General features: G+C 38.9%; 1 protein-coding gene across 1 annotated transcript; it reads left to right on the forward strand.

The window, feature by feature from the left end:
* The first annotated feature begins 12152 nt into the window (after positions 1 to 12152).
* LOC121387592 (uncharacterized protein KIAA2012 homolog) lies at positions 12153 to 23213 on the forward strand. Its single transcript, XM_041518752.1, has 7 exons — positions 12153 to 12503; positions 16925 to 17209; positions 18100 to 18256; positions 20113 to 20298; positions 20877 to 21067; positions 21901 to 22020; positions 23178 to 23213. Exons 1-7 carry the CDS (start codon positions 12402 to 12404, stop codon positions 23211 to 23213), a joined length of 1077 nt encoding a protein of 358 aa, XP_041374686.1. The 5' UTR covers positions 12153 to 12401.
* Positions 23214 to 23506: the final 293 nt, after the last annotated feature.

Here is a 23506-nt window from a genome sequence, read left to right on the forward strand (position 1 = left end):
ACTCTAAACTACTTGAAACTGTACCATTCCAGACCCTCTACAGTTCAGTTTTAAAACCCTAAACTACTTGAAACTGTACCATTCCAGACCCTCTACAGTTCAGTTTTAAAACCCTAAACTACTTGAAACTGTACCATTCCAGACCCTCTACAGTTCAGTTTTAAAACCCTAAACTACTTGAAACTGTACCATTCCAGACCCTCTACAGTTCAGTTTTAAAACCCTAAACTACTTGAAACTGTACCATTCCAGACCCTCTACAGTTCAGTTTTAAAACCCTAAACTACTTGAAACTGTACCATTCCAGACCCTCTACAGTTCAGTTTTAAAACCCTAAACTACTTGAAACTGTACCATTCCAGACCCTCTACAGTTCAGTTTTAAAACTCTAAACTACTTGAAACTGTACCATTCCAGACCCTCTACAGTTCAGTTTTAAAACTCTAAACTACTTGAAACTGTACCATTCCAGACCCTCTACAGTTCAGTTTTAAAACCCTAAACTACTTGAAACTGTACCATTCCAGACCCTCTACAGTTCAGTTTTAAAACCCTAAACTACTTGAAACTGTACCATTCCAGACCCTCTACAGTTCAGTTTTAAAACCCTAAACTACTTGAAACTGTACCATTCCAGACCCTCTACAGTTCAGTTTTAAAACCCTAAACTACTTGAAACTGTACCATTCCAGACCCTCTACAGTTCAGTTTTAAAACCCTAAACTACTTGAAACTGTACCATTCCAGACCCTCTACAGTTCAGTTTTAAAACCCTAAACTACTTGAAACTGTACCATTCCAGACCCTCTACAGTTCAGTTTTAAAACCCTAAACTACTTGAAACTGTACCATTCCAGACCCTCTACAGTTCAGTTTTAAAACCCTAAACTACTTGAAACTGTACCATTCCAGACCCTCTACAGTTCAGTTTTAAAACCCTAAACTACTTGAAACTGTACCATTCCAGACCCTCTACAGTTCAGTTTTAAAACCCTAAACTACTTGAAACTGTACCATTCCAGACCCTCTACAGTTCAGTTTTAAAACCCTAAACTACTTGAAACTGTACCATTCCAGACCCTCTACAGTTCAGTTTTAAAACCCTAAACTACTTGAAACTGTACCATTCCAGACCCTCTACAGTTCAGTTTTAAAACCCTAAACTACTTGAAACTGTACCATTCCAGACCCTCTACAGTTCAGTTTTAAAACCCTAAACTACTTGAAACTGTACCATTCCAGACCCTCTACAGTTCAGTTTTAAAACCCTAAACTACTTGAAACTGTACCATTCCAGACCCTCTACAGTTCAGTTTTAAAACCCTAAACTACTTGAAACTGTACCATTCCAGACCCTCTACAGTTCAGTTTTAAAACCCTAAACTACTTGAAACTGTACCATTCCAGACCCTCTACAGTTCAGTTTTAAAACTCTAAACTACTTGAAACTGTACCATTCCAGACCCTCTACAGTTCAGTTTTAAAACCCTAAACTACTTGAAACTGTACCATTCCAGACCCTCTACAGTTCAGTTTTAAAACCCTAAACTACTTGAAAGTGTACCATTCCAGACCCTCTACAGTTCAGTTTTAAAACCCTAAACTACTTGAAACTGTACCATTCCAGACCCTCTACAGTTCAGTTTTAAAACCCTAAACTACTTGAAACTGTACCATTCCAGACCCTCTACAGTTCAGTTTTAAAACTCTAAACTACTTGAAACTGTACCATTCCAGACCCTCTACAGTTCAGTTTTAAAACCCTAAACTACTTGAAACTGTACCATTCCAGACCCTCTACAGTTCAGTTTTAAAACTCTAAACTACTTGAAACTGTACCATTCCAGACCCTCTACAGTTCAGTTTTAAAACCCTAAACTACTTGAAACTGTACCATTCCAGACCCTCTACAGTTCAGTTTTAAAACCCTAAACTACTTGAAACTGTACCATTCCAGACCCTCTACAGTTCAGTTTTAAAACTCTAAACTACTTGAAACTGTACCATTCCAGACCCTCTACAGTTCAGTTTTAAAACCCTAAACTACTTGAAAGTGTACCATTCCAGACCCTCTACAATTCAGTTTTAAAACCCTAAACTACTTGAAACTGTAACATTCCAGACCCTCTACATTGTTCAGTGTTTCATGAAACCTAATGACCATGTATTTTAAAACCCTAATACTGATAGACCAGACAGATGTACAGTTTTCTAATTGATAAACTACTTGAAACTGTAGACATTAACCCTCCAGTATTTTATTGAAACTGTAACATTCCAGACCCTCTACAGTTCAGTTTCCAATCAATTCTGTGTTTTTCTAATTGATAGTGTTTCATGAGACCCTAATGTCATGTATTTTATTAATACTGATAGACAGACAGATGTGTGTTTTTCTAATTGATAGTGTTTCATGAGACCCTAATGCCATGTATTTTATTAATACAGATAGACAGACAGATGTGGGTTTTCTAATTGATAGTGTTTTATGAGACCCTAATCCCATGTATTTTATTAATACAGATAGACAGACAGATGTGGGTTTTCTAATTGATAGTGTTTCATGAGACCCTAATGTCATGTATTTTATTAATACAGATAGACAGACAGATGTGGGTTTTCTAATTGATAGTGTTTTATGAGACCCTAATGTCATGTATTTTATTAATACAGATAGACAGACAGATGTGGGTTTTCTAATTGATAGTGTTTTATGAGACCCTAATGTCATGTATTTTATTAATACTGATAGACAGACAGATGTGGGTTTTCTAATTGATAGTGTTTTATGAGACCCTAGTGTCATGTATTTTATTAATACTGATAGACAGACAGATGTGTGTTTTCTAATTGATAGTGTTTGATGACACCCTAATGTCATGTATTTTATTAATACTGATAGACAGACAGATGTGTGTTTTCTAATTGATAGTGTTTGATGAGACCCTAATGTCATGTATTTTATTAATACTGATAGACAGACAGATGTGTGTTTTCTAATTGATAGTGTTTGATGACACCCTAATGTCATGTATTTTATTAATACTGATAGACAGACAGATGTGGGTTTTCTAATTGATAGTGTTTGATGACACCCTAATGTCATGTATTTTATTAATACTGATAGACAGACAGATGTGGGTTTTCTAATTGATAGTGTTTCATGACACCCTAATGTCATGTATTTTATTAATACTGATAGACAGACAGATGTGGGTTTTTCATTTAAAGTGCACCCAATATATACAGTACAATACATGAGAAACATTCCTAATAAACAGTACAGAGGTATCTCCCCTTGTGGAGTTATGAATTAAAGTTTGTTTTGTTTAACGACACCACTAGAACACATTGATTTATTACCAGTAAGCATGTGCCATTGGATATTAAACATTTGGTAATTTTAAGAAAGGAAACTTGCTCCATTTTCCCATTAGTAGCAAGATCAATTCAGACAAACCTGGAACGAAAATATTAACACTTATTCCAAATGTATTAATTATAGAATATTTAAATTGGCACATGCTTGTGAAAATTACCTTCTTTACTTACCTGAAAAAATACGCATTATTTACAGTCGATTCAGAACCAGCAATCAGTATCTTCCAATTGAAACTGGCAGATGGCAAAATATTGAACGAAAAAATTGAATTTGCCCTCTTTGCAAAATCATAATTGGTGATGAATTTCATTATCTATTTCAATGTCCACACTTTACTAACGAAAGATCAACCTACCTAAATAAATATTACTTCAACAGACCAAACACTTTCAAATTACACAAGCTTTTTAACACAAAACAATTATCTATTATAAAGAAACTATGTACGTTTCTTAATGTCATTAATAGTGTATTAAAAGACACGCCTTTGTCATAGATTTATTCAACTAACATAGTTTAGCTTTTGTGTATGATATATATTATATATATATATATATATATATATATATATATATATATATATATATATATATATATATATATATGGATGGATGGATGGATGGATGGATGGATGGATGGATAGATAGATAGATATACTTTTAGTTTTCTTCTTACGTCAAACCAAACAGATTATTTACAAAAACATTTTTGTAGAAGGATGGGACGGACAATAGATGCCGTCTTTAATGAAATTGTATGCGTTGTCAGTAGTTTTTTTTTATTATTCATCTAGATTTCCCATCACAAAAACTCAGAATTGATGATTTCTATAATCATTTAAAAAACTTGCTTAGTTTGGTGGAAGAAAACCGCTTGGTGTTTGATATTGATAATTCCTGTGTATATGTAGAGTAGAATACAAACGTCAATTTTTGGTGAACTTGTTGAAATAATTTTAAAAAGATAAAGAAGGGGAAATCAAGTGGAATTGACCAGGCTTGGTGCTCATAAAACTTTTAGAGTCATGACTTGAGACTCTAATAGAGTCTGACACACTAATGTCATGACAACGCCATACAAATGGTATGTGTGTGACGTCATTAGAGATTGAGTCTGGACTCTAAAAATTTTATAAGCACGGGCCCTGGTCCTATTTTAGGAACCGATCTTAACGCAAAGTTCGTTTCGTAAAACGGGTACTCAATAATTATAACATAAAAAGCTTAGTCACGCGGTGTTATTGCGTGTTTGTTTTGTTTAACGACACCATTAGAGCACATTGATTAAATTTAATCACCGGCTATTGAATGTCAAATATTTGGTAATTTCGACATATAGTAATAGAGAGGAAACCTGCTACATTGTTCTACTAATAGCAAGGGTGTCCTTTAAATGAACCATCTCATAGACATGATAGCATATACTACGATCTTTGATATGCCAGTCGTGGTGCACTGGCTAGAACGAGAAATAGCCCAATGGGACGATGTCATTGTGCCTATTCATAAAACAGGGAAATGAATGACACTACTACAGGGGGATCTCTTTCTTACATCACATTTTGAAATTATGTGCGTCTTTATTAAGCAACAGACTAGTCAAACGGAGTACTAAAAATAAAATTGTCAGAGATTCACAGATTAGATTTAAGCCAGGTGCGAAAACAAGAGATTCCTTCTTTTTTTTCTTTCTTTTTTTCTCTTTTTTTTTCGCTCAGCAAACTCTTGTTACAAAAACATTACAGGCAAGAAAACGGTTATATTGCAGGCGCGTGTGCATGGGGAGGGTTTCTGGCGTCGAAACCCCTCCCAGCTCAAACACATTTTTTTCTCCATATATTTTGGGGGAAACCATGACTCGAACCCACCTCCATTCCCGCCCCAAATTTCGGTTGACCAAAGTCTAGACTGTCCCCTGCTAAAATCCCTTCATACGCGCCTGTATTGTATTTGTGTTGCTCATCGAAAGGCCTTCGACATCCAGTGATAGAAAGAAAGCAACTCTATATTCTTCTACTAGCAGCAAGATATATTTTATAAAGTTTGTTTGTTTTGTTTAACGACACAACTAGAGCACATTGATTAATTAATCACCGGCTATTGGATGTCAAACACTTGTTAATTCTGACATGTAGTCACCAGAGGAAGCCCGCTGCATTTTTCGTAATGCAGCCAGGGATCTTTTACATGCACTTTCCCACAGACAGGAAAGCACATACCACGACCTTTGACTAGTTGTGGTGCACTGGTTGAAACGAGGGGGAAACCCCCAATCAGTTGAATGAATCCACCGAGATGGTTCGATCCTGCGACGCAAGCACCTCAATAGATTGGGCTAAATCCCGCCCCTGAGATAGTTTATGTGCAGACAGGTAAACACATGCCACGGTCTTTGATATAACCGTTGTGGGGCACTGGTAAGGGTGGAGGAAAATCCAGCCGGAGAACGCGGCCACCGAGGAGGTTTGATCCTTTGATCCAAACATCTCAGGCGAATCCCGCCCCTATTTTTTAAATTATTATTATTATTATTATTTTATTTTTGGGGGGGTGGGGGGAGGGGGTGGGGGTGGGGGTGGGGGAGGGATTTGTTGTTGGGTTTTTTTAATATATTAATATTAATGGTGTTATCTGTTTGACATCTAATAAGCGATGTAGGATTCGTGCCGGGACTTCGTTCAATATTAATTCAATCATTTATACAACATGTTTTAGGGTGGAGGATGTGTAGATAATTTGTCATTTGCAATACAGAGAGAGCGGGATGTAGTTCCCATTCTAGTAGCGTGTTCAGAAGGCCAAGCATTCGCAAACAGTTTGACTGGTACCATCGTCTTCTATCCTATCATATTCATCTAAAGTCGTGCACAAAAATCAGTCTAGAGAGCGATAGTGATCACTCGCCCTGCTGAACATGACTCGGGTATCTACTCGGTATATGGCTACTTGTAAGTGGAGGTAACTATTTCTTGTACAATAAATAAATTGAACAGAGTTGTCTCCCTGGAATAACCAAAACTGTTACGCTATCCAGTGTACATTGTATTGGAACGGAAATGTATTTTAAAATGTATTAATGTATTTATTTTATTTTATTTTATTTTATTTTATTTATATCAACAAATGGGGCGCGACGTAGCCCAGTGGTAAAGCGTTCGCCTGATGCGTGGACGATCTACGATCTATTGGGCTATTTCTCGTTCTAGCCAGTGGTCCACAACTGATACAACAAAGATCGTGGTATGTGCTATCCTGTGTGTGGGATACTGCATATAAAATATCCTTTACTGCTCTAATCGAGTTATCTAATCATTATTTATCATTATCATTATCTCTATCATTATCTCTATCATTAACTGTGTGGTCCTTAATAATGTCCGACGCCAAATAGGCCTAACCGTAATTAAAATGTGGCTATTTCTCATTCCAGCCAGTGCTCCACAACTGGTATAATAAAGGCCATGGCATGTACTATCCTGTCTGTGGGATGGTGCATATAAAAGATCCCTTGCTTCTAATTGAAAAGAGTAGCCCATGAAGTGGCGACAGTATATGTGTGGTCCTTAACCATATGTCTGACACCATATAACCATAAATAAAATGTGTTGAGTGCATCGTTAATAAAACATTTCCAACCCCGCTCATAGCATATTATTAATAAACCGACCAGTGATCCATAATTGGTTCAACAAAGGCCATGGTTTGTGCTATCCTACCTATAGGAAGCGCAAATAAAAGATCCTTGCTGCCTGTCGTAAAATAGTAGCCTATGTGGCGACAGCGGGTTTCTTCTAAAAAAAACCAGTGTCAGAATGACCATATGTTTGACGTCCAATAGCCGATGATAAGATAGTGGCGTCGTAAAATAAAACAAAGTTTATTTTATTATTAATAAACATACTGCCAACCGTGTAGTAATTAGGCTGGCTCCAAGTACAGTCAAGTCGTAGTGTTTAACATGCACATTCAGAGCAAGCTGTTTTAGCGCACGCCTGTCATGGGCAGAGGTGCCGGCCTCAGCCGGCTCTGCCGTCCAGGACAGGAAAGAGTTGGGAAGGGAGGGAGAGGGGACCGTTAAGTACAGATGTGGAAAGCAGGAATTTATGCATGGGGGGGGGGAGGGGTCTAGACTGACGAGCGAAGTTTATAAGGGGGTCGAGTCATGCTCCCCCGAAAAATATATTTAAAAAAGAAAGTTTGCAAGAGCAAGATGGAGGGTTCGGTCCCAGAAACTCTCCCCTTGCACAAGCGTCTGCGATAAACTCCTAACGTGTTACACAGTTGAGTGACTCATTAATGCTTGGCACTTCTCTATCATGTAATATGTCAAACGAATTTGTTATATCACAAGAAAAGTGCAACAAATCTTATAGTCTTCAGTGACATACAAACTGCCAAAAATATATTATATATACACGTCCCATATAGGGCGATCCGCGAAAGTATTTATCTCACATATATGCATCTGTATTCAAAGGTAACTAGGGGTGGGACGTAGCCCAGTGGTAAAGCGCTCACCTCATGCGCGGTCGGCTTAGGGTCGATTCCCGTCGGTGTGCCCATTAGGCTATTTCTCATTCCAGCCAGTGCTCCACAAATGGTGTAACAAAGGTCGTGGTATGTACTATCATGTATGTGGGTTCATGCTTATAAAAGATCCCAAACTAGTATGTAGTGTGTGTGTGTGTGTGTGTGTGTGTGTGTGTGTGTGTGTGTGTGTGTGTGGGGTGTCGTTAAACTTCCATTCATTCGTTCATACATACAAGATCCCTAGGTGCTAACCAGAAAAGGTAACCTTTCGCATGGCGACAGCGGGTTTCTCTCTCATTATCCGTGTGCTCCTTAACCATATGTCTGACGCCATATAACCGTAAATAAAATGTGTTGAGTGCGTCGTTAAATAAAACATTTTTTTTTCCTTAACCATATGTCCGACGCCATATAACCGTATTTAAATTGTGTTAAGTACGTCGTTAAATAAAACATTCCATTCCTCCTTCAAAGTTAACTAAGTTAATATGGATTTACTTTTTTTTTATGATTCATAGATACGAAATAAAAAGGAGAGTGTATAGGTCTAACTTCACAATGTAAAAGTCAATTTGAATATCCTACCCTATTTCACCACCCAATCGATGCTAAAGAGGTAATGCACTTAAACTAATGGAGTTATTGCGTGTTCGCCATAAAGAAAAGATGAAGAACAAGAAAGAAAAAAAGAAAAGAAAAGGAAATCGATTATCACCAATTTCATACATTCCACTATCCAGAACCGACACCTCGTCAGCATCAACAATCTGCCTGAATGTATCATAATATGTTTTCCCACTAAAACAACTTCTAAAACGTCCCCAGACAAATGTTGTTTCTTTTTATCAATATCCACTAGCTGTTTCCACAAGCCTTTTTTATATCGTTCTGAAAGCGTTTTAACGTTCACGCTCAATACGTTGTTAGTATTACGTCATATTTGATTCTAAGATGCAAACGACTTAGTTAAAACACAATAAAGCGTTCACATTTAATACCTAAACTGTTCCAGCCTATCCCGTTTAGCTGAAACGGTGTGAAAATTGTCCAGACGCTTTTGGTTGAAATATTTTTACAACGTTATAACAGCACTAAAGAGGAACGACCAAGCATGTTTGTTGTCAAAACATTTTCAAAACGCTTCTGTTGAAACGTTTTAAGACGCTGATGGGAACACCGCTTCAAAATACTGACAGATAAGCACAACCTCAAATGCGTGTTCTGGTTTCAAGTGGTATGTGATGTAGACACTATTGAGGACCATATGCAAAGTACGTATGTATCAGCAGAGTGCCATTAGTTTGGTGAATTAGCAGAATTCTCCGTATAAGGTACCAAACGTGAAGGTACACTTCGGTAGATATTCAGAGGTCCACATACGTCACTATTTTTTTTTTCACCATCTTTATATTTATTACATTATGTCACACGTAACGCAGTCCAGGTAAATTTGTAAAACTGCTGTATTTCCACGCCTAATTTTTTTTTATCTCGAATGCGTATGCATATTTTACTTGTCACAAGACAATGCTGAAACATTCCACCGTTGATTTCCATGTGCAGAATGACGTGGTGCTGCAGGATCTCGTCTCGATATCTGATGGCTGTCAGTGCACCTGCCACATGCACAAGAGCCGTCCTACCGACATGATGGATTCCTTCCCACACCATGACACTGCCACCACCAAAACGGTCAACTTGTTGCACGCAGTTTGGAGCATAACGTTCCCCTCAACGTCTATAGACACGTGTGCGTCCGTCTGCATGTGACAGGAGAAAACGAGACTCACGTGAGAACAAAACAATCCTCCACCTGGCACGTGTCCATCTCACCATCTGCTTGTACCACTGCAGACGCTCCGCTAAGTGACGTGGGGTCAAAACGTTACGTCGCACTGGTCTTCTAGGGAACATTCCTGCCTCCCTCAGCCGATTACGAACTGTCTGGTCAGAAATTCTGCGTAATCCTGGGATTTGTGTCGCTGTGTTTGTTGCTGTTGTGGTTCGATTTCGAAGATGACATCGATCTTGAGCGGTGGTGGTTACTCTGGGATGACCTGGCCTTGACCTGTCATTAACACTTTGAGTGGTGTTGTACCGTGCCCATAAATATGGAGGGTTTCCTCTCAAAGATTATACGTCAAAATTACCAAATATTTAACATCCAATAGTCGCCATAATTAATGGGATATTCCTGAGTTTGCTGCAATTTTTAAGATGTTATCGACTAAGAGAGACTTTTTTAACGATTGTAATTACATATCAAATATATTTTTCTGCATAAAATATTAGTAGCTGTATATTAAATGTGTTTCTGATCGTTCTAATATTTGTACTAGGTTAACCTGCCATAATATTACATAAAACATTTCTTTTTCGTACGTACGAAATTATTTGAAGACAAAATCCAGTTTGGGCTTCTTACAAATATTAAGACGACCAGAAACACATTGAATATACAGACACTGATATTCTAAACAAGAAAATATATTTAATATGTAAGTTTAATCGTAGAAATATTTTATTTGTCGAAAACATCTTACAATTTAGCAAACTCAGGAATGTCCCTTTAATAAATCAATATCCTCTAGAGAAAACAAACTTTAACTTAATTAAACGTCTGTCATATATAATACCTTTATCTGGCACCCTGTAGCCTATTTCCACTTGTGTTGGGGTGTCGTTAACCATGAATCATTTATCCATTGATACCATCCTACACCTAATAGCAATGTATTAAACAAGTTTGGTTTGTTTAACGACACCACTAGAGCACATTGATTTATTAATCATCGGCTATTGGATGTCAAATATTTTGTTATTTTGACATTTAGTCTGAGAGAGGAAACGCGCTACATATTTTCCATTAGTAGCAAGGGCTCTTTTATATGCACCATCCCACAAACAGGATGGCACATACTACGGCATTTGATATACCAGTCGTGGTGCACTGGCTGGAGCGAGAAATAGCCCACTGGACCCACTGACGGAGATCGATCTCAAACCGACCGCGCATCAAGCGAGCGCTCTACCACTGGGCTACGTCCCGCCTCAGCAATGCATTTAATGAATCTACGTGGGCGGCGCCGCTCGCCTGAGTTATTTGCGTCGTGAGATCGAACCATTTAGGTGAACCAATTCTCTGGTTGTTTTTCCCGTTCTAACCAGTGCACCATGAAATGAGTGATGAAGATATTTAATTCCAAGAATGTAGAATGTAATAAGAATTATTTGTTTTAAAAAAAAAAAAAAAAACAATTGAGTGAATTTGAAAAAAAATCCGGATGTTTGACATCCAATAACCGGTGATTAATAATCAATGTGCTCCAGTGGTGTCATTAAACAAAACAAACTTTAACGTGGACCCATGTTAACTGAAAGTTGGTCCGGACTTTGTAAATCTCAAAATGTGCGCTTGTTATGCAAGGTTAAGAATAAAATTTCAAGTGTTTCGTCTTACTTATTTAACGTTTTAGTATTGCATTCCGCCTACCGTACACCGGCCTCGGTGGCGTCGTGGCAGGCCATCGGTCTACAGGCTGGTAGGTACTGGGTTCGGATCCCAGTCGAGGCATGGAATTTTTAATCCAGATACCGACTCCAAACCCTGAGTGAGTGCTCCGCAAGGCTCAATGGGTAGGTGTAAACCACTTGCACCGACCAGTGATCCATAACTGGTTCAACAAAGGCCATGGTTTGTGCTATCCTGCCTGTGGGAAGCGCAAATAAAAGATCCCTTGCTGCCTGTCGTAAAAGAGTAGCCTATGTGGCGACAGCGGGTTTCCTCTAAAAAAAATCTGTGTGGTCCTTAACCATATGTCTGACGCCATATAACCGTAAATAAAATGTGTTGAGTGCGTCGTTAAATAAAACACTTCTTTCTTTTCCGCCTACCGTACGTTTAGCGATGTTTTGCTGAGGTGATGGGAAGGCATAAGAAAATGTAAGAGGATTTCCGTGATCCACTTTGGAACGTCCCACTAATCAATAGGGTAGTTCGCCATACGTATTTACATCGCCACGCGTGAAAAACCCTTGCAAGGCTTACAGCAATATATATGAATGTAACTGAATTTATTCTGTTATTTATTGTATTGCAAACCAATATATCAAAGTTACGTCAAAGTCACACAACGCAAAACACGATATGATATTTCCCCATCTATCGGTAAAGTCCATCTACGAGCACTTGCTGTGACGTCACACCACCCAGCAACGAATAAACAACATGGCGGAAGAAGTGTCCCGTTTTATTATTGTCAAGTAAAAAATATGTCTTAAAATAATTCACAAGGTATGTCTGTGTAAAAAGAAATAATGATGCGATGGTTAGAGGGATGTGTTACGAATTACCCGCAGCACTGTCATAAAAAATACAGCCACACATTTAATGCACAGACTAAATACACGACCGTGTGCATGAAATTGGAATAGGCCATTCGATTTAGAAGTGCAGTAAAGATTTGCGATAACAGGAGGAACAGCGTACTATGGCTGGAGTGGGTGCTCTCAACCTCTCACTGCTGAGTCGGGGAATTGGTGAAGTGCAGACAAATGGCCATGAAAAGGTTGAAGTGTTCTTGGAACCAGAGGTAATTACCTGATTAAATTAGTATGCTTTTCTTTCTGTGTGTGGGGGTGGTGGGGGGTTTGGGGTTCAAACCCCCTCCCATACTCCAAGCAAATTTGTTTTTCAATGTTTCAAGGGGTTATATGACTCACCCCCCCCCCCCCCCCCCCCCCCCCCCCCCCCCCCCCCCCCCCATAAGCGTCTCTAGCCACAGTACAGACCCCACAACACTACCACCCAACCCTAGCCCCGAAAAGAGTTCGATACGTACCTGTCTATATCATAGGCTCTAAAGACTCACCAACCCTAACCATTGAAAAGGGGGTATGGGTCGAACTCGTGCCCCTAGCCCCAACGCCCGCTAGATTTCCTGTTAGCATGTCTGTAAATATACACATTTTATATGGCTTGAATCTAATAGGTTGGATAATGCTTATATTTTGGCATCACAAAAATTGGACAATATATATATATGGTGACTTTGATGTGCCAGTTATAGAGGCACTGGTTGGAATGGGAACAAACCTGAGCCAGCCGAGACCAATTCATCTTGTGACTGTTTTCGCATCTCATACATGCTACACTATGTATTCTGTTGGCAAAGTTAAAGTTTGTTTTGTTTAACAACACCACCAGAGCACATTGATTAATTAATCATCGGCTATTGGAAGGAATTAATGTTTTATTTAACGACGCACTCAACACATTTTGTTTATGGTTATATGGCGTTGGACATATGGTTAAGGACCACACAGATATTGAGAGAAAAAACCCACTGTCGCAATTTTATGGGCTACTCTTTTCAATTAGCAGCAAGAGATCTTTTATATGCACCATCCCACAGACAGGGTAACATATCATGGCCTTTGATATACCAGTCGTGGTGCACTCGCTGGAGTGAGAAATAGCCCAATGGGCCCACCGACGGGGATCGATCCCACACCGACCATGCATCAAGCGAATGCTTTACCACTGGACTACATCCCGCCCCTCAGCTATTGGATGTAAAAAATTTGGTAATTATGACATATAGTCTTAGAGACGAAATCTGCTACATTTTTCCATTAGCAGCAGGGGATCTTTTATATGCACTTTCCAACAGACAGGAAAGCACATACCACAGCCTTTGACCAGTTGTGGTGCACTGGTTGGAACAATAAAAAAAAAACAATCAGTTGAATGGATCCACCGAGGTGATTCGATCCTGTGACACAAGCACCTCAGGCGAGCGCTCAAACGACTGAGCCACATCTCACCACTCTGTTGACAAATGTGCCAGCTCATTAAAATTGTGATATTCTTGGGTTATTGTTAATTACATGTAAATTTAAATATATGTGAGAGAGATAAAGTTGAATTTATTTATCGATTTATCGATCACATATAAATGTAAAAAAACATGAAATGTAATACTTGCAGAGAACGTTTTGTTTCACAATCTTTATTAGTAATTATTTCTAGTCAATTCAAAATTGATTAACAACTATCTCTGAAAAAAATGTTCCCTAACCTGCATATTCAACATTGTAACTTATTTAATGCATTTTAAAAAATAGTTATTTTAACAACAGTATATATACATTTTAAAACTAAAAATTAAAAGAAAATTGTTTAACAACTACTCAGGAAATGTTTCTAATGTATTATTCTATTTTTAAAAGATTTGACAGTGTGTACATTTTAAATAACCTCCATTTAAGAGATGTAGAAACATTTGGTTTATTTATGACCCTGTTACTGATACAATATCATCAACTCCTCACATTTAAGTTATTAATAGTAGGTACTATGAAGACGGCACAGACATTGAGATTTGCCCTGGTCCTTCTCTAGGCAATAACTCTTGAAACGGTGGCCGAGTAATAGCGCATAAGAAAGACTAACAAGTGGCCGTATGAGCCACTTTTGTATCGTATAGCTGTATTTTATTAGTCACTAGTTTTATGGTATCACACCACTATTATTCTTACATTGTTGAGCCTAGAAACATTAGTCAGTGTAGAAATTAAACCGGAAAAACAATGTTTACTTTTCTACCTTAGAAGAGTTTTAATGCACGTGGCATTATTCTACTAAAAAAAAAAACCCACACACAACACCACACCACCACCACCTCACCCACCCAAAAACCCCACCCACCCAAAAGCCCCACCCCCAAAAAGAAACAACCAAAAAAAACCTAATAAAATAACAACCAAGATTGCTATCATAAATTTCGACAGCTGTTTATATACACTTTGCCCTAAACAAGACAACACCTTTGATGTACCAGGTGTGGGGTGCTGGCTGTTATAGCTGATATTATTCAATATTTATATTTCTTTTTCAGATGAAAACAGAAGGAATGCACTTTGTTTATTAATTACATCTGACATCCTATTATTAATAATTGAATATATATCTTCCTTCAGGAAACTGAACATGACTACTCATTCTGTCTTCATTACTGCACTCTGTGTTGTTAGGGGCGAGGCGTAGCCCAGTAGTAAAGCGCTTGCTTGATGCACAGTCGGTCTGGGATCAATCCCCGTCAGTGGGCCCATTGGGCTATTTCTCGCTCCAGCCAGTGCACCACAACTGGTACATCAAAGGCCGTGGTATGTGCTATCCTGTCTATGGGATGGTGCATATAAAAGATCCCTTGCTGCTGGTCAAAAAGAGTAGCCCATGAAGTGACGACAGCGGGTTTCCTCCCTCAATGTCTGTGTGGTCCTTAACCATAATATATGTCCAACGTCATATAACTGTAAATGAAATGTGTTGAGTGTGTCGTTAAATAAAACATTTCCTTCCCTTCTTTGTTGTTACTTTGTCCCTGACTCTAATGAATATACTGTGTCCACACCTACTCAGTGTTTAGTAGTTATTTTATTGTGATATGGATGGAGGGGAGCTTATTTACAAAGAAGGGCCTATTTTCTTAAACTCCTAGAAACGGGAATAACTTATTCAAAGATGTTAGCATATTTCTGGTAAAATATGTTACAAGAAAAGAATATGTAAAACTTGTGATACTGGTTTCCAAATTTCTGCGATTGGTATCAAGTTGAAGACACATCACAGTATATTGTAGATCCTGAAATTAACCTGTTCTTAAATTAATATGTGTGACGGTGGGCAGATTAAAGTGCGACATTAAATTAATGTGAGTAGCCTCCCTTTGAAATATTAACTTTCCTAAAACACACGTCTGTGTACTTTTCGGCTAAGTCCGAGTTACAGGCATCTTCAATGAGATCAATTCACAAACATGTCTGTACACACATCAGTTAAGTCCCTAGTGTTTTTAATGAGATCAACACACAGCATATTTTTGCGGCAATCATTTACATATCGTGTATAGTTAACTACATCTGGCAAAATATTAGAATACATGTATCATTACAACTGTATGCCAACAAAGTTACAGGGAACTTGAACAGTAAAGACAAAGAAATAGTTGACCACAATATTAGCATGCTATAAAACCCATTCATGTGCGATGGATCGTGTCGGCTTTTGAAAGGGTGGCCAAGAACCGGCAATCGTCACACATGGCTGGCATCTTACTGGAATATTGGACAATTTGTCTGTCTCACCTAAAATGAATTGTGCTCCAGTTGTTTTATAAATGTATTAGAATTTTAATTTTTGTTTGTTTTAGTAGCGTGTGGCACATAACTTGCTGGACTATTCGACATTTCATCTGTCTCGCCAACAATAAATTGTTTCCCAGTTCTGTTTTATAAATATAGTAGAATTTTAATATTTGTTTTTGTTTTAATAATGTGGGACACATATACAAAACATAGAAATAAATGTGTTATATTATTAATGTGAATAACACAAACTCTAATTTTTCGCATTAATATTATTATTGCATTTATTTCAGGATCTACAGTACATAGAGAATAATACATGAGTGGCTGTGAGATACCATTTATCTCACAACAAGTCGTTTTAAAATTATCTAACGAGCAAAAGCGAGTTTGATACGTTTTTAAACGAGTTGTGAGATAATGGTATCTAACGGACACAAATGTACTATTCTATTTCTTACATATCCTCAAAAACCAGGTCTTAAGCAAATTTTAATATCTTTATTAACTAAAAGATATTTACACCCCTTAGCACTTGTAGCTGACTTATGCGTCACAGACACATGATTGCCAGGTTAACTATATGTTATAGTGTAATCAATTTCTACTGTGCTGTTTTTTTATTGGACGTATGGCATTGGTGATTTGGTCATCTCTAGGAGCAGCCAGTCGTATGTCTTGAAATTGTTAACACACATGTGTGTAAACAACTATGTGTTATCAAAAATAATGCATGGTGTTCTCACCAACGGGTATGTAAGAAACTGGTATAACGGTTTATCATTACAGCATTAAGCATTACACCATGTTTTAAATGATGCTGATGTGCATTACATCCTTCACTGATTTATATGCTTCCTTCCAGGACTACTACAACTTCGTGAACTCCGACCGCTATTACCTTCCACCAATCAAAACCAACTTCTCCTTCACGCATGGCGGGACCGGCCTATCATCTCGGGGCTCACGGGAGTTTAACGAAATACATCTCCCCAAGACGTTCACCACGCGAAAAGGGGCCTTGCTGCTGTTTTCCGAAGATTTCGCTCTGCGGGATAAAGAGCGGGAGGCAGCACAGAAAGATGGGACATCTCTGTCCATTCACACGGTGGAGGATCTGGCAAAATCCATTCTGTCGTATGGCAGTCATGTAAGTAAACGTTTTATCATCCAAGCCATGTTCCTGTTACAAAACTCCCAAGTTAAAATCTGTCCAGGGCAGGATTTAGTTTAGTCGGTTGAGTGCTCGCTTGAGGTGCTTGCGTCACAAGATCAAACCACCTCAGTTGATCATTTCAACTGATTGGGTTTTTTCGCATTCCAACCAGTGCACCACAACTAGCTGTGGTATGTGCTTTCCTGTTTGTGGGAAAATGCATATAAAAGATCCCTTGCTGTATTAGGAAAAATGTAATGGGTTTTCTCTGATGACTACGAGTCAGAATTACCAATTGTTTGACATCCAATAGCTGATGATTAATTAATCAATGTGCTCTAATCAGCTGAATGGATCCACCGAGGTGGTTTGATCCTGTGACACGAGCACCTCAGACAAGTACTCAACCGACTGAGCTAAATCCCACCACCACCACCACCACCACAAGTTTCAGAAGTGATCTCTAACATATGTTGGACACAAACAGTGTTTCTGCCACAAAGACATTTGTGGGCATGGTACTATGGAATTGAATGCAACCATAGTCAACAGGGTGTGGGGAGTCACCCCCAGACAGAAAATGGGTTACGTTTAGGGTTAGGGTTAAGAAAATCATACAGTAATGATAAGAGTAATTAACTTTGTCAAAAGGTTAAATTAAAAGAAAAGAAAATCTGCAAAAAAAATTGTGTATGGCACCATACCCATTTTACCCTCTGGCAGAAACCCTGACAACATTGATCTACAATCTCAGGAGGTTTGACTAACATATGTTGGAGATACCATTGATCTACAGTGGGTCATCTTATGAGGTTTGTAAGAACATTTGAGTTTAATGGAGATCTGTATTTGACCATGATATCTTGTTTATTATATTTGTTCAGGATCGACAGGAAAACACAGCCAACGTGTATATGAAGTTTCTACACCAGAAAAGAGACATGAAGCGTCAAATCAGACCGGGTTTTTCCGCAAAGCGTTACCTAGCAACCTGGACGAGAAACTGGGATGACAGTGTGCTGGAAACAGTGATTAGCAAAGGTAACTACATAGTGAACATAGTGTTTATATAGCAGTAGACTTGTGTCTCCATTCTGTCTGTCTGTTAGTCTGTCCGTCAATCTCTTAGTACTGGACTCGAGTACCTGACACTAAAGACTACTGAGAGTAAGGAATAAAGAAAAATGCATCTTAATTCCAGTGCTGAACATGGGTGCCAAATCATGTCATTGATACAATGGCCCATTATATTGCATTCCGTACTGTCACATTCGGCTTTTGTTTTCCCTCCATGTCTCATAGCCCTATAATGTAACTGGCGGCGGCGGCAAGCATAATATGGCAAAATGCTTAAAACGTATAATTAAATGAGACTGCTCTTCCTTGTACACGTACTCGAGTCCTGTGAATGGTGTCGAGTCTTGTTAGACACGACCCGCGCCCGAGTACTTGTGGAGACCCTACTGTCCCTCTGTTAATCTGTTAACCCATCTGTAGATACATATGTACAGTGAGCTTCCATTCATTGCTTTGATCCAACCATCCATCCATCCATCAGTCCATCCAGCTTTCCATCTACTTATTGATCTGGCCATCCATCCAAAACTCCCCCATCTATCTATCCACCCATCCATCTAAATATCCATCCATCTATCCACCCAAAATTCAACCACTCATCCATCTATCCATCTATCCACCCAAAACTCATCCATCTGTCCATCCATCCATCCATATATCCACCCAAAACTTGCCTATCTATCCTCCATCCATCTATCTATCCACCCAAAACTCATTCATCCATCCAAATATACATCCATCCATCCACCCAAAATTCACCCACCCATTCATCTATTCATGCAAAACTCACCCATCTATCTAAATATCCATCCATCTATCCACTCAAAATTCACTCACCCATCCATCTATCTATCCATTCAAAACACGTCCATCCATCTCTATCCATCTATCCACCCAAAATTCACTCACCCATCCATCTATCTATCCATTCAAAACTCGTCCATCCATCTCTATCCATCTATCCACTCAAAATTCACTCACCCATCCATCTATCTATCCATTCAAAACTGATCCATCCATCTCTATCCATCTATCCACCCAAAATTCACTCACCCATCCATCTATCTTTCCATTCAAAACTCGTCCATCCATCTCTATCCATCTAGCAACCCAAAATTCACCCACCCACCCATCCATCCATCCATCCATCATCCATCCATCCATCCATCTATCTATCCAAGTAGTCAGCCCACCTAGGCCGTGTACAGTGTATTTCTATATTGCCAGTATTAACCCTGAGATCATGTATGTATTTACCATTGTTTCACACCCAATAGCTGATGTATTTTTTATATTGGGGTCTCGTTAAACATTCATTCATTCATTTGAATTATTGACCCTGTCTCATACCATAATTTATCCTGCAAGCACTGTTTCTATTGGCCAGTTATGATGACTGATTAAAGCAAAATCATACTAGCAGATTATGACTTTTGACATCACTCATGTGACGTCACACGCATTGCTACATTAAAAAAATTGTTTATTTTACCTTTAGGTCATCATACAATGTGGCTGAAATAACAGAAATAATAGCTTTTCACCTTACTTTGTATGGTCTGCGGGATAAAGATAATAACTAGTTAATGATGTAGGATATTACCTTTATCCTATTCAGGCCAAATGAGAAATTCTGCTTGGCAAGCCTTGTAGTATATCCCATTCTAACCTTCATGGGATACAGCCGATATCCGATATCGTACGTCATTAACTGGTTATTTTCAATCTATGACAAGTGCAGCTGTATTTCTGTATTTGATTTACTGACCCTGTGTGTGCTACCAACAGTATTAAATATGTTGTGTATGTCATGTTTCCAGGCTACATCACGGAACGGTCTCTGTTCCACTACAACCTGGTGATACCACACCTACGGCGCCGACTGATCGCGGAGGACCTGTCTCACTACCCAGCTCCCTACAGACTGATGCGCAGCATGCTGCTCTGTCCCGGCAGTCTGTCGGGATACACGTTCTACCGAGCCGTCACCGAAACAGAGGATATGTGTACGTTCTGGCATATCTTTATTATGTAACATTTAGCTGAAACGTGTTATTAATTTTGTTTAAATGACTCAAGCTACATGGAAACAGAGGAATTTTGTAGGTTATAAGTTTAAAAAGTGTATCGGTCTGTATGTTTTACCAAGTCATTACCGAAATAGAAGATTTATTTTTGCTGTCAAACTTTTATTAGTTCCCTATCAGTCCAACCAGACAGGACTTTAGGTTTCTTTTGCATTCTGTCTGTCTGTCTGTTTGTCTCCATCTGTCTCTCTTTTTGTCTGTCCTTCCATCCATCCGTCTGTCTGTCCCACGACTTGTTTTCCTTGTTTTAGCTTTATCATGTACTTTTACACATCAAGTTTTACTTCTATGGTGATTTACCCATTTTTGACAGACTTATGGCCCTTGAACTTAGATGAGAAAATTCATGGGGCCTGATAAGGGAAAAGTGTTGTTTTACTCTCAAAATGCTTGTTACCAGACTGTTTCGGTATCTTCAGTGCATATTAGCAATACAAATTGTATTAAATGAGCCTCTGGTAAAACACTTTAGTTCTTTGTTTGATCATCAATTTCAGTGGACAGTCAACAGGAAAGAGTTGCATCAAAGAAGCGGACAGGGTCGACAACTATCAAGGTAATCAAGACCCAAAAGGACGGAATGCAGCGAGAAGTGAGCTACGCAAGTCTGGATCGAACATCGCAGGAGGAAGTAATTACAGACCTTCTTGTGAAGAGCGCCGTTCACTATGCACTTATAAAACAAAAGGTATGTAGAGACAACCAGTCTCTCTCTCTCTCTCTCTCTCTCTCTCTCTCTCTCTCTCTCTCTCTCTCTCTCTCTCTCTCTCTCTCTCTCTCTCTCTCTCTCTCTCAGTCTCTCTCTCTCTCTGTCTCTCTCTCTCTCTCTCTCTCTCTCTCTCTCTCTCTCTGTCTCTCTCTCTCTCTCTCTCTCAGTCTCTCTCTCTCTGTCTCTCTCTCTCTCTCTCTCTCTCTCTCTCTCTCTCTCTCTCTCTCTCTCTCTCTCTCTCTCTCTCTCTCTCTCTCTCTGTCTCTCTCTCTCTCTCTCTCTCTCTCTCTCTCTCTCTCTCTCTCTCTCTCTCTCTCTCTCTCTCTCTCTCTCTCTCTCTCTGCCTATCTGTCTGTCTCTCTGTCTGTTTCTGTCTGTCTCTGTTTCTGTCTGTCTCTGTCTGTTTCTGTCTCTCTCTGTCTCTGTTTCTCTCTCTGTCTCTCTCTGTCTCTCTCTGTCTCTCTCTCTCTCTCTCTCTCTCTTTCTCTCTCTCTCTGTCTCTGTCTCTGTCTCTCTCTCTCTCTGCTGGGTGCTGGGTGCTGGGGTTTTGTTAACTGTAATAGCCATTTGTAGGTGAGGTTTTTTAAAAACTGTCACCAGCAAGAAATATTGTCCACTGAGTTATGGACAACAGCAAAAAATAAGTTATGGTGTCAAATAGCTAGAGTCAGTGACCCTAATTAATATATTATATTAAAATGGCTACATTCTCAGGATATTCCAGCCCTTGTAACTTGTGTCAGCATTCAGCAATGCTGATGTAAAAGCTGGAGTAAAACCAATTAACGTCAGCATTTTTTTTTTTCTTTCAGGAATACATGGCAGAATCCCTAAGAGAAATTGGTGATGATCATCAGGGAGAATCCACTGAGATTCGCAAAATATCTACCCACACCCCCGTCCCTGACTTCAACATGAAGGAGGCTGTAGAGGTAGGTGTCAAACATGTCATGAAAGGAAAGGAATGTTTGAAGAGCTCTGTTCTAAAATGCTATAAGGGTGTTTACTACCAAATCAAATCCTATAAACGACAATAGTAACATATGTAGCTAAACATACCTGCAGTGTATCAAACGACATAAACTCCACAGATATAAATACTACCTACCCTCACCCTTAAAGTGAATTAGAAAAAATTGGGGATCAAGCTGCTCATTTCAGAGATAATGAGTTGTGTCTATGACTACCCAAGTTCCGCACAAAATTTTAGTACTTTTTTTTTTTTACATGCATACCCCATACATGTTTTAAGCACAAGGCTACCTGACACAGTGGTACCAGATAAAATAAAATTACATACAGCACATACCATGTCCTTTGATATACCAGTCATGGAGCAGTGGTTGTGCAGGGATCGGACTTAATAACAGCACCAATGGGAATTGCCGCCGAAAGGTTATGCTCCAACTTTATAGATCTTTAGTTCGGTCTAAGCTTGATTATGGGTGCATTGTGTATGGGTCAGCGCGTAAGTCTTACTTGCAAATGCTAGATCCTATACACAACCAGGGACTTACGCTTTGTCTTGGTGCTTTCAAAACATCTCCCGTGGAGAGCTTGTACGTCGATGCACAAGAACCTAGTTTGGGTGCTAGACGTGCAAAGCTTTCTCTGCAGTATGCTACAAAGATTAAATCAATGCCAAAACATCCTGCACACAATGCGGTGTTTGATAATAAATATATGAAGTTATTTGATGCGAAACCGAATGCGATTCAAACATTTGGTCTTCGCATTAAGCAGTTTTTATCAGTTTCCATCATTGATTTAACAGACATTTTGGAAATGCCTTCATATTTTATTTTGCCATCTTGGTGTATCAAACCACCAAAAATTGTATTCGATCTTGTTATTTATAAACAACATTTCATGGAAATCCAAGAGCGGTACTGTGATTACATTCCTGTTTACACAGACGGATCACGGGATGGGAATTCTGTGGCTTGTGCTACAGTGTTTCCATCAGATGCAATCATTTCCATGAGATTGCCCGATTCAGCATCAATCTTTACTGCTGAAATTTGGGCAATCATTAAAGCCCTGGAACAGATTAAGGATTCAATTGCATCCAAGTATATTATTTTTACAGACTCGCTTTCGTGTCGCCAAGCTCTACAATACATGAAATTGGAGCATCCCTTAGTTGGGATGGTAATATGAAAGTGTGTCTTTTTATCAATTGCCAATAACGATGTTATATTTTGTTGGGTACCCAGCCATGTTGGCATTAAGGGTAATGAAAAGACAGATGTTGCTGCCAAGTCTGCTTTGAACTTGCCCCGTGTCCATGTTGGTGTCCCCTACAGTGATTTTAAATTTTATATTAACCAATATATCTTTTCGACTTGGCAAGACGATTGGGACGGTGCGGGTTGCGAACAAGCTTCATTCTGTCAAGGCATTCCTGGGAGAGTGGCA

This window comes from Gigantopelta aegis, chromosome 13 (genome assembly GCF_016097555.1).
Source record: "Gigantopelta aegis isolate Gae_Host chromosome 13, Gae_host_genome, whole genome shotgun sequence".
Lineage (NCBI taxonomy): Eukaryota > Metazoa > Mollusca > Gastropoda > Neomphalida > Peltospiridae > Gigantopelta > Gigantopelta aegis.